This window comes from Pseudophryne corroboree, chromosome 3 (assembly GCF_028390025.1).
Source record: "Pseudophryne corroboree isolate aPseCor3 chromosome 3, aPseCor3.hap2, whole genome shotgun sequence".
Taxonomy (NCBI): domain Eukaryota; kingdom Metazoa; phylum Chordata; class Amphibia; order Anura; family Myobatrachidae; genus Pseudophryne; species Pseudophryne corroboree.
In genome coordinates, this window is record NC_086446.1 from 359,223,520 (window position 1) to 359,235,776 (window position 12,257).

General features: G+C 41.8%; 1 protein-coding gene across 1 annotated transcript; it reads right to left on the reverse strand.

Annotated features, from left to right (window-relative positions):
• Nucleotides 1–767: 767 nt before the first annotated feature.
• Nucleotides 768–8,397, reverse strand: LOC135055588 (keratin, type I cytoskeletal 19-like). The gene is made up of 7 exons (XM_063959819.1): nt 7,867–8,397; nt 7,540–7,622; nt 6,919–7,075; nt 3,569–3,730; nt 3,357–3,486; nt 2,894–3,110; nt 768–1,124 (listed from the first exon to the last, which is right to left on the reverse strand). The coding sequence occupies exons 1-7, from the start codon at nt 8,395–8,397 to the stop codon at nt 983–985; spliced, it is 1,422 nt and encodes a 473-aa protein (XP_063815889.1). The 3' UTR covers nt 768–982.
• Between the last annotated feature and the right edge of the window lie 3,860 nt (nt 8,398–12,257).

A 12,257-nucleotide genomic window follows, 5' to 3' on the forward strand; every position in this document is an offset into this window, starting at 1 on the left:
GCGGGCACGATGGGGGTGGGAGGGGAGGACGGAACATTTGAATCTCGCCCAATGACTTTCCCAGCCCATAGAAGACAGACACTAAGAACAATCTGCTGCTTATATAGTATGCAACAAAACAATTTATTATGAGATTTGGCAGATAAAATTAGCTACAGCCTCTGACCAATCAGTCAAACACGATAATACAGATTCTCACAATGAACAAAAAAGCATGCTCTGCAATAATGGCATTGTTCACAATGTTTACAATAAAGGGATACATTGCTAAACATAGATTCATCCTCACCGAGATGTGCCGCAGTGCAGTACAGTTTAGCAATGTCTAGCAAGCATGATAAGGAAACAGGAAGAGGAGTGTAAAGAGCTAATGTAATATAGGTGTTTGTGCAAATGGTATGTCAACACATTGATAATGGCAGTTTAGTTACTTGTTCTTGACTAAGCAGTAGTACTAGTGTCTAATGGCAGATCAGTGTTTCATTGAATACTTTTTCTATACACACTCTCCCTCACACTGTGACACTTTATCCTACTCCCACTTTGCCCACTCTCAGTGACACTAGGGGAGATGTATCAAACCTTCTAAAGCGAACAGGTAGAGAAGTGACCCATAGCAACCAAACAGCTTCTAGCTATCATTTTTCAAGTACATTCAAGAAAGTGATCTCTATGAGCTGATTGTTTATGAGTAACTTCTCTGCAATTCCTAGTTTGATACATCTCTCCCACTATTCATTAAAGTCTTTGTGGACGTGGTATTTCTCTGTCCCTCCACTGGCTAGTGTCTCATGATCTATAAGTCATAATAAAGTAAGCATTTCACTTTGGGGTTTTGACTAAATACTGCATTTAACTGATGTTACCTAGCACTTATGCTTGAAAGGAACAAGAAACCAAGAAAGAATGAAGAAGGCTGAACATAATTCTATTGTGTGCCATATAAGCGTCTGTGACAAGGCTGACATTACTGTGCCAGATATTAATTCTGTTTGGACTGATGAATGTCTTCCACTATTGTTCTTGGTTTCCCATTACCAGAATGGCTCATTCCACCCATTCCTCCTGAGCCACCTGAGCCTGATGTAACACTAGAACTGTTCCTTAAATTCCAATTGCCCCGCCTGTAAAGAAACACCATGATTAGAGACTGTACAATGAAAGCAAGTACTCTTAACACTATAGATGTGTCCTCATACACTGTTGCTTTAGTCATGCCAAACAGTCGCTCTCGGTGCGCCAGGTGCTGGGTAACTTGGGCACACTGAGTGTCTTCCTTACTCAAAATGTGCATCTTATTCGCATAAGTAAAACAGTAACAAACAACATATCTAGTTTACAATGATCAATTTGATGTGTGACATTTGTACATCTGTGTGCGTCTAAGTCTGAATCTGTATATGAAACAATGCAGGAGACGCAAAGTCCCATTGTGCGTCATCTGCAACTTTGTACATGTTTAAAACTAATTATTTTGCACTTTGTTAGTTATTCAGATTTGTTAGCAAACAAAAAAAGCACACTAGTGGTCAAAACCATGTTGTACTGCAGGTGGGGCAGATATAACATGTGCAGAGTTAGATTTGGGTGGCTTATATTGTTTCTGTGAAGGGTAAATACTGGCTGCTTTATTTTTACACTGCAATTTAGGTTGAACACACCCCACCCAAATCTAACTCTCTCTGCACATGTTACATCTGCCCCCCCCCCCCCCCTCCTCCCCCTGCAGTGCACATGGTTTTGGCCATTAGTGTGCTTTTTTGGTTTGCTAACAAACCTGAATAAGGCCCCTTAAATGGTGATTCCCTGCTTCTGTGATGTGAATCAATAAGATGTAAAAATTTTAAAAAGATGATGCACTAAACCTCTCAGGACGGCTCTATATGGCGTATTGATGCTAAGTGTATGAGGACACTGCAGTAAATTTTTAAATCATGGCCTAGACATCAAGACTAAAGGGGGGTACTCACGGAGCGATCGCTGCTTAAAATCTAAGCTATCTGACTAGATTGCTTAGATTTTAAGCAGTGATCTATCCGTGTGTACCCCTCACAGCGATAGCGATGCGCATCTCTCCCCACATCTGCCAGTGAGTACTGGCCTTCAATCACTCCTACAAGTAAAAGTAATAAGCTTTAGCAAGCCTCTGCTTCTCTGTGTGTTTAAGCCATAAGTTTAAGATGGCAATGGTATAGAAAACAAAAGACTCCATGTTGTTTAAAATTTCAGGTTGTATCAATTAGTTTACTCCTTCCATAAAACTATGGGGGAGGTTAATAAAGCTTGGGTAGAGATTAAGTGGAGAGAGATAAAGTACCAACCAATCACCTTCTAACTGTCATTTTACAGGCTGTGTTTGAAAAACGACAGGAGCTGATTAGTTGGTACTTTTAAATGCCCCCTTACATGTTTTGTACTGTACTTAAGTATTTTTAATATTTCATGCTATCTTGACCACTGTTCTATTGGAGCATATATAGAAACCTCAAAAAATAGGTAGCATGCCTCATAGTACAGTGGTTTTATATTCCCATCTGTGTGGAGTTTGTGTATTCTTTACGTTTTTGTGTGTGTGTTTCCTTCAGTAGCTCCAGGTTCCTCCCACAAAGTCCAAACCCATACTGAAAAGTTTAAATTGACTTCTGTCAAAAATCAACCCTTGTGTGCTGCTTGTGTGCCAATGAATTTAGACTGTAAGCTCCAGTGGGAAGGGACTGCTGTGAATGATTATTTGTGTAAAATTGCCCACTGTAACGCTAAATAACATCCAGGTAGTGTCCCAAAGGCATTACGTTTCATTCTGTGTTGACTGCAGAAAAAAATCTATACATCCAATAGGTGTTAATGTTCAGCAATGTATTGCATCATGATAGATTAATAGACGGATACATACTGAATGTCTTCTCCATCAAGCAGATGTCTGTATGTTGCTATTTCCTTTTCCAGATGTGTCTTCACATCCATGAGAACTTTGTACTCGAAATTCTGTCTCTCCAGGTCAGACCTCAGCTCAGCCAGTTGCGCCTCAACATTGGAAATCATATCCTGCAGCTGAGCTAGCTGGGAGCAGTAACGACCTTCTGTCTCAGCCAAACTGTTCTCCAAGGCAGCTTTCTAATGAGACAACATGCAGCAGCCAGGTGAGAACAGTTGTTACTTTGTACAGTATTTTATGGGACCTAGCATTAACATTTACTTTCATTTTAAAGCACCAATTTTATTCATAATGCTAACGTGGTTCTAATGACAAATAATGCATTGTTGTTTAAACCTTTACATATAGATTTTCCTAATTAAAATAAACTGACATGATACACTTTAGAGCATGAAATAAATGAGCAATCATAAATGTGCACTTGCCATGCTGTTTTGCGTTTGAAGATCTATCTCCAAGTTTTGAGTTGTGTGTTTGAGTTGGAGGATTTCTGTGCTGTGTGTCTGGAGCTGCTGGGCACTGCTGGTCATCTGCACGTTCAGCTCTTCACTCTACAGAGAAAGCACAAAGCCTTACTTTCCAATACAATAGCACTGTTGTGGCTGTCTGGGCCTTGTCTCCCTCTTACAGTACCTTGTCCACGAACCACTTCTCAGCCTCCTTGACGTTGCTAGCCATCATATTTTCATATTGATCCCTTATTTCTGACAGTACTTTGTTCAGGTCCACAGCAGGAGCAGCATCCACTTCCACATTGACTCTGGCGCCCAGCTGACTGCGAAGGCTGTTTACCTCCTGCAAGGTCAGAGAAAATGGTAAAAAATGACCACTGCTGTGCATCACATGTTGCTTTTTTCTTGATAGGGACTGTGATAAAAGGCTTTGTGTGACTACGGGGGAGATGTACTATTACACAACTTAGCGTGGAGATAAAGCAGCTACTGCTTTGCCTTCTACCCTGGTGAAGCAGGAGCTGGCTACCGCAACAGTTACTCACCTCTCTTGGCAGTAACTGCTGAGACCAGTGGCACTGAGAAGTGGAGCGGCAGGTTCTAATGACCCAGGCCTGGGCTTGCTGGAGGGGTGGCCCGGGTCCGCTGCTCACTCCTTGAGTGTACTTACCTATATCTGAGAAGTGAGTCGCTCATCCATGGCTGGCGCCATCTTCCCAGTGACATCTACAGGAAGATAGCTCTGCACATTGAAAGCAAAGACTCTGGCACTGTGCCACAGTCTTTGCTCTCTAGTGCACATGCGCCATCTTACCAAATATCACTGGGAAGATGGTGCTAGAGAGGAGCAAGCAAGGTAAGATGTAGTGCTCGCTCATGTCTCCCCTGCTCTCCCATGTCAATGGCCCCCCCTGTGAAGCATGTAGGGAAGATTTGCAGCCCCACAATTGATTTTTTAAATAATATATTTTTATTATTTTTGTGAGGATCAGGCACTTTCCCCCCTGTTTAGGTCATGCCCCCTGCAGCAGTATCTGGGATCGGCGTTGCTCTCTACGGACTATTTATTTTTGTAAAATCTTTATTCACAAGCTTGTAAAATGACAAAGATAAAAAATATCAGCGCAAGAGAAGACACCCAAAGGTAACTGACCTTTCGTTTTAGTAATGCCTGGGACACATAGCGCTGCCATAGGTAACTTTGGCAGCACCAGTGACCCAGGTACAGCGTGATATTGTAGTCTGTGTAGTCTGCTATTAGTATTAGCATCAAGCTGGAGACAGAGAAAATCTCTTTAGCACATAGGGGCAGATACTATGGGGGTAATTCAGATCTGATCGCTAGGCAGCGATTTTTGCTGTCCTGTGATCAGTCGCCGCCTATAGGGGGAGTTTCTTTTCACTGTGAAAGTGTGCGAACACATGTGTAGCAGAGCTGCACAAAAAGAATTTGAGTACCAAATAGGTCCGAGAATAAATAAGCGTCCTGGCTCTTTGTTGAAAGAAGCCTGGTGCAGGGACTAGGAGAGGGGGAGGAGAGGGAGGGGGAGTGCAGGAAGGAGAGATAACACAGGGCAGCATCCTATGGGATAAGGGGGAGGAGAGTTACCTGGGGGGATACAAAAGGTAAGGGAGGGTAGCCGGCTTTCTCTTTGTGTGGCCAGAATCCAAGGGGACGCCCACCCAATTGGAATGGCGATTAATTACATGTTAATTGAGCAAAATGTTGCTAGCATGAATCTATGAAAACCATTTGGTAAAAAACACCGTCAGGCATATTGGAAGTATAATTATCACCTGACAAGTGAGGTCCAGTCTGGCGCGGCAAGCAGTGCTCCTTGGCGGTCTGTAGTAGCGTAACAACGGATGGCCGACACATCCCCCAGATAAGCGGCGAGTTTGTCGTGGCCTCAAGGGCTGACACGGTCGTCATCTTATGGGTGGACCGATGCTATGCCAGATGGTGGGAAGTGGTACCGCTCAGTTAAATTGCGCAAGGGTGGGAGTTACGGTCCCGCCGCATTTTTGTTTAGGTCAAACTTAAGAATGAGGCCATAGCCGAAGGCACACACTGCTTTCTCGCCATCCACTTCTAGAGTATCAATTCTAATTTGATCATTAAATTTGGCTGTGACCTCTTTAAATCGCAATTCAGTTGTCCGAGTCATTATTGGGGGAAAAAGGTGGTAGGGGATGATGGTAAGAATAAAGCCAGGGGACAGATTACTGATTTTGTGCAGTCTCTGTGCAGCCAAGGACTTACTCAGCCGCTGCAATCGCATCAGCCTATTCGGGACCGGATTTGACGTCAGACACCCTCCCTTCAAATGCTTGGTCCCGCCTGCGTTTTTCCAGACACTCCCTGAAAACGGTGAGTTGCCACCCACAAACGCCCTCTTCCTGTCAATCTCGTTGCGAACACCTGTGCGAATGGATCCTTTGCACAAGCCCGTCGCTGACTAGTGATCCACTTTGCAGCCGTCCGTCACGCCTGCACATTGCGGTGCATTGTGGCACAGTTCGGATCTGATTGCACGCTGTGCAAAAACGCACAGCAGCGATCAGATCAGAATTACCCCTTACAGATCTGAATTACCCCCTAAAGTGCTAAGCCTTGTGATAGTTAATCATAAAGTGGAGAGAGATAAACTAAAAACAAATCAGTTCCTGTCACTTTTTCAAACACAGTCTGTAACATGGCAGTTGGGAGCTGATTGGATGGTATATTAACCATCTCCACTTTATCACTCTCCAAAGCTTAATACATCTCCCCCCATACTGAGAAGCGGTATGCGCAGGGATTTTCTCCCCCCTATTGCTTGAGAACAGGTGACTTAATTAGTTTCTCAATTATTTTGATTTATCCATCTGTGCTGAAGCCCGGATAACACTAAAACCTGCACACATTAATGTGCCTTGAGGACCGCAGTTGGGAATGCCTGATATACAGTAGGAAGATTGCACATGGAAAACATATAATAAAAAATTAATTATTGTAGTAGAGCAGAGGATATTTATTGATGCCATTTCACCAATACATTATTTTGCATTTTGTGGGAATGCATAGAAGAGGCATTTAGATTGGATACAATGGGGAATACTCTTCATATATTTATTTCAGATACTGTATAGAAAACATTTAGTCTTGAACTCATCAAGAGTCCAAGGACACTGTGGGAGTGATTCAGAGTTACAGGTAGGAGCAAATTCAAAAAAAGGAGCAAAAGAGGAGCAACTCGCTCTTGGAACAAACCATGTTGCAATGTAAGAGGTGCAAATGTAATTATATTCTTGCTTGCAGGGAAAATACTGACTGCTTTTGCATGTAGCAAAAAGATACTGGTCAGCTTTGTTTTTGCACTGATATTTAGAATTCAGCTAGGACAATACCTTCCTAACTGTAAATCTGTGCACATGTATTATCTGCCCTTCCTGTAGTGCAACATGGTTTTATCAAGGTGAAAATTACTCCTTTTTTATTTGTTCTTAACTCTGTTTCAGGACCTGTGTAACATGCACTTTGCTTCTTACCTCAGTATGGTTTTTCTTCAGGTAGGTCAACTCCTCATTCAGAGTCTGCAGTTGCATTTCTAGGTCATTCTTAGCCAGCAACAGCTCATCCAGGACACGGCGCAGTCCATTGATATCGGCCTCTACACCCATGCGGAGAGCTGCTTCATTTTCAAACCTGACAGAAGTCTTAAGAATTATTTCAAAGTAATAGAAGATTTTTGGTCATAAGCTGTCCAGCACATTCTTTTCTGCACCAAGGAGCTCTAGTAAGGATGAATCAGACTGTATGCAGCTGGATATTTTATATCAACACTAGTCATAAATTAAAACCGTATTGACCAGGTACAGCTAAATATTTACAGAACAGTAATACTAGTAATAATTAGAAAAATAGGTTCTAGGCACACAATACATAATACTCTATGTAACTGATTGTAAAAACAAAGAAATGTACGGTAACATTTGACAAGAAGAGCAGTTTTCTCCAGCAATTCTCACTCCTTTGTAATATCAATACAGTATGTAACACATCTATAGTGTTACATATTCTAATATCAAATTTGTTTTAAGCTTTACTGTGTTCACTTAATTCTAGCATGAAAGAATACACATGAACCCCAACAACATATTGGAACCTACTTGGTTTTGAAGTCATCAGCAGCCAGCCGAGCATTGTCAATCTGAAGCAGGATGCTGGCATTGTTGGTACTTGCTTGCAAGATCTGAAAGATGTTCGAGAAATTTGATTTGTTATATTGTCTGATGTAGTTAGAAAATGACAAGTTAAATATATACTGTATGAGGGAAATACACCAATCTGAACAATGCAAATTACAGTCATATAGTAAGTTCTCAAGTGGACACACCATATTTGTTGGACTACATATTGAATAATAGTGTATCATCGCAATAAGAATATTCTAGACATAAACTGAAAATGTAATATACTGTAATGCATAATCGTACCTTATGTTGAAGATCCTCAATGTTTTTAAAGTATGGATGGAAATCAGGGGATGTATATGGGACCTGTTTGTCGTACCACTCTCTAATATTCTTCTCCAGTTGTGTGTTTTCCTGTTCCAATCTGTGGACTTTTTCTAGATAGGATGCCAGTCGGTCATTTAGAAGCTGCATAGTTTCCTTCTCATTGATATTCAGAATGTTGTCACCTCCAGAAACATGGGCGCTACCAAAACCATACCCGGATCCAAAGCTTCCACCACCACCTCCGACCGATCCAAAGCCAGAGCTAAAGCTTCCAGCATTGCCACCACCATAACCTAAACCTAGGTTGACACTTCCAGTAGATGCACTTCCAAGACCTCCAAATCCATGGGAACCGCTTAAGCTTCTCCCGCCAAAGCTACCATGAACGCTGGGTGATCTGTAAGATCCACTTGATTGCACATGTGACGTGCGAGTAACCGTAGAACTTCCACCTCCCAAGCCTCTCAAAGAGCCAGAAGAAGATCTGTGGCTTTGCTTGACACTCATGATGATTTCAATCAACAAAAGCAGTGGACGACAAATGCTTCCTACAATCTTCCAGCTTGAGCCCTATTATATACTACTGTTCAGGGTGTAGCCCACTAAGGGTCTAGTTTCCCTTGGGAACATGTTCTATCAAGTTTGCGCAATAACAGTAAAAGTATTTGCCTATAAAACTCCTAATTTTGGGTACCTGATTGCTTTTCAGCGAATACTATTTTATTTCTCCTATAAAACAGGTCTATGCCACACCCGGCAAAGAAATAACATTTTATGATAAAGTATAATAGCAGATACTGCACACAAGAAACATTTTTAACCTGGTACATGATGCATAGTTTTATTACATTGGGATGGTACCCATTCATTATTTCTCTGCATATGATGACACAATGTCCTATGGTTCTTATTGCATCTACCCACCACCTTATTATCACTCATTTTCAAACAATGTACTATAGATATAATAAGTTCAATATTTTTATATATATATTATTTAGGTCGGTGTATTATTTGGACTGTTGTTCTGGTCTATAATACAGAGAATATACTACATAAAAATGGTCATTACAATGTGAGATCCCAATCACTGCTTAATAACATTATTCATGATCTATGTTTGGTGATCCAAAACATATGCAGTAGTGATCAGTTAGTGAATCCAGACCTCAGTAGTATTTAAATTAAACAAAAATAAGCTAACCAACAAACAAACAAACAAACAAACAAACAGACAAACACATATTGGATCTCAGAGTAAACATACAATTAATAAGCATACAGTAATTCTCATCAAATTTTCACTACTAATACAATGAAAAGAGATATTGGAATTTCTTAGATTACCTTTTGCCTTGGTTCATAAGTGAAATCAAGGAAAAGATGGGTTATCTTGTATTTCAGCTAACTATTTGATAAATTAAAGATCTAAAATATTCCTGGTTGGTACATTATAACCAATAATTTGGGTCTAGTAGGAAGAGGGTGTCTGTAAAACATTTGTGCAATTTTTTTTGCATTAACAGTAATCTGAGTCTTGCTTGGGGCCAATACAAGCACCTGTAAGTATGGTACAGTGATGTGCGGTGGGGTGAGGCAGGTATGTCAGCAAAAGTGTCATTCATAATATTAAATACAGTATTGGTGCATATGAATTAAAAAGAAAACTCTTTTTCTTTTCTGTGAAGGACTGCAGATGTTCTAGAAGTAACAGATCAAAATAAATGTAATCTATTCCTGATTTCTGGATGCTTTGCCAAATATTGGAGACCTTTTTTTGTTTTTAAAATGTAAAGCTGACCACGCACTGGGTGATATGGCTTGAGTGTCATGCATCCGCATCGTCATTGACACAGAACGGAGCCATAGTGCTCAGAGCAAGTTCATGCTGTGGTTCTCTAACCTCCAACCAGTACTGAAGTGTGCTTGGGAAGTGTGTTTAGCCAGCAAGTGGGAGCAAGATGAAGGGATAAAAATCAGCATCAGGGTCAGTGTTGGATGAAGGTTGTTATGAAGGTTCACTGCAAGAATGCAATGACAGTGCTGGAAACAGAGTGGCCAGCCCAAATAAGACTTGCAAGCACTCAGTAGCATTTAGGCATCTAAAATGGACATTGCCCCCAGTAACTAGCTGTGAACTTTAGCTTGGTTCATAGGGGGTCATTCCGAGTTGTTCGCTCGCTAGCTGCTTTTAGCAGCATTGCACACGCTAGGCCGCCGCCCTCTGGGAGTGTATCTTAGCTTAGCAGATTTGCGAACGAAAGATTAGCAGAATTGCGAATAGAAAATTCTTAGCAGTTTCTGAGTAGCTCGAGACTTACTCCTACACTGCGATCAGCTCAGGCCGTTTCGTTCCTGGTTTGACGTCACAAACACGCCCTACGTTCGGCCAGCCACTCCCTTGTTTCTCCAGACACTCCCGCTTTTTTCCCTGACACGACTGCGTTTTTTAGCCAACGCCGGGAAAAACGCTGAGTTGCCGCCCAGAAAGGCCCCTTTCCTGTCAATCATTTACCGAACACCGACTGAAAAGCGCCGCAGACGCTACAGCAAAAAAGCTAAGTTTTTAGTAAAATAACTAAGCGCATGCGCTCTGCGTACCTTGCGCATGCGCAGTAAGCGACTAATCGCAGTATAGCGAAAATCGGCAACGAGCGAACAACTCGGAATGACCCCCATAGTGCATGAATAGTGTCACTTCGTTTAAGGTGCTTTTATTTAGAATTAATATGATAGAAGCTCAGCTTTAAAAGTGTATTATGGGCTTGGCTATATACCAGTAACATATGGATACCCAGCTATTTTGGAACTACAAGTTCAGCTTGCCCACTTTCCATGGCCAGATTAAGGGCACATGGGCCAGGGATGGAGAATGACCAAGGGCCTGTTGTGAGAAGCAGATGAGCTATGACCAGTGCTGTGTGGGTGTGTCCAGTACCATGTGTGAGCATACACCTCCTACACTAACAGCCCCACTGCCTCTCTACATACATTAAAAATTGTATTATTTTGTATGGAAGATATAAATACAGTTTAACTACTTCTGATTTATATCAACCATGTGGCCAGCTGGTGGCTGGTCATCATCATGCTGTTATGATGATGGGCCTATTTTTATGTGGTTGCCTGGAGCTGGAGCTCCATCCTCCTCATTGTTAATCTGGCCCTGCCACTTGCAGGACATGCTTTGTAGTTCCACAATGTTGGAGAGCACAGACACTAATAACATAAGTATCATTGTTTGATGCCTCTTTTTTTTTTTTTTAGCCTGTCTGCTATACCTCTGTATCTTTTCTGTGTCCTTGGTACAAGAGATCAGTCTAAAATCAGACAGCTCTCTGCATGCGCTCAACTCTGAATAGACCACAATTCTGACTACACTCCCACAATATACCATCAGAGCACTTTGTCTGCAGGCAAATGCCGAGCTGCACCCACTCAGCCGCAAGTTCACAGGCTCATAGTTGATCACAGTTGCGTATGCACACCTTGAGCGCATGCTCAGTTCAGAGTCAGGCTGGCCCACAGGGGAACAGGGGAAACCACCGGTAGGCCCCACTACCTGTGGGCCCTCCTCCTCCTCTAGGGATCAAGTTCCAGTCTCTATCCTAGTGCACATGAATTATGCATTATACTGTACATATGTTACATTATACTTCATAAGAACATGGTTTATTATATATTTACCAAGGGGCACAGAACATGTACTCTGTAATGGTTAGCCAAACCTCAGTGGTGGCTAGCCACACCCTTAAGCATGGGCCCCTACAACAGCATTACCCCGGTGGGCCCTTCATTCCCTAGTCCGACACTGGCTCAGTGTAACATTTTTAAGATCCATCCACAAAACGGATACCCAGCAATGAATGGTAGCTTTCTCCTACTTTCTACCAAATACCACTAATTAACATATTGTGCACCAATATCTTTTTATGCAAAAAAGTGATTGTAGTGATAAAGCCCATTTCATATCAGAAAGGGTATAATTGAGAATGGTATTATTCAAATTGCATATTGCAGCAATGTATATTTTACATAAAAAAATGTAATTGATAAAACTGTAACTAACGAGGTAGGTGTTACAATGGAGACCCACTCACACTTAAAATATGATCTGCAGGAAGATTACTGTACATAATAACTGCCTGGCAGTATGTCATCTGGATTGAGCAGCCAGGCCTTACGTGTACCAATTGTGTGTTTATACTGTGTGGAGATGTGGATCAAAGGATCTGTTTAGACAGAGGTTTGTTTACAATACAGCAGGGGTTCAAATATACAAGCCAGAGATGACACTATGTCTAAGAAGGTGTGCAATCCTTTTTCCTGTCCTGAGCCATAAAGCTGCCCAGTTTGGACAACCCTCC

Excerpts from the sequence above, each read along its gene's own strand:
- LOC135055588 (XM_063959819.1), bottom strand. The coding sequence starts at position 8,397 with ATGAGTGTCAAGCAAAGCCACAGATCTTCTTCTGGCTCTTTGAGAGGC. Across the intron at positions 7,623-7,866 it reads TTGAGGATCTTCAACATAAG|ATCTTGCAAGCAAGTACCAA; the intron begins GTACGATTATGC and ends AACATCTTTCAG. Across the intron at positions 3,111-3,356 it reads AACGCAAAACAGCATGGCAA|CTGCCTTGGAGAACAGTTTG; the intron begins GTGCACATTTAT and ends CTCATTAGAAAG.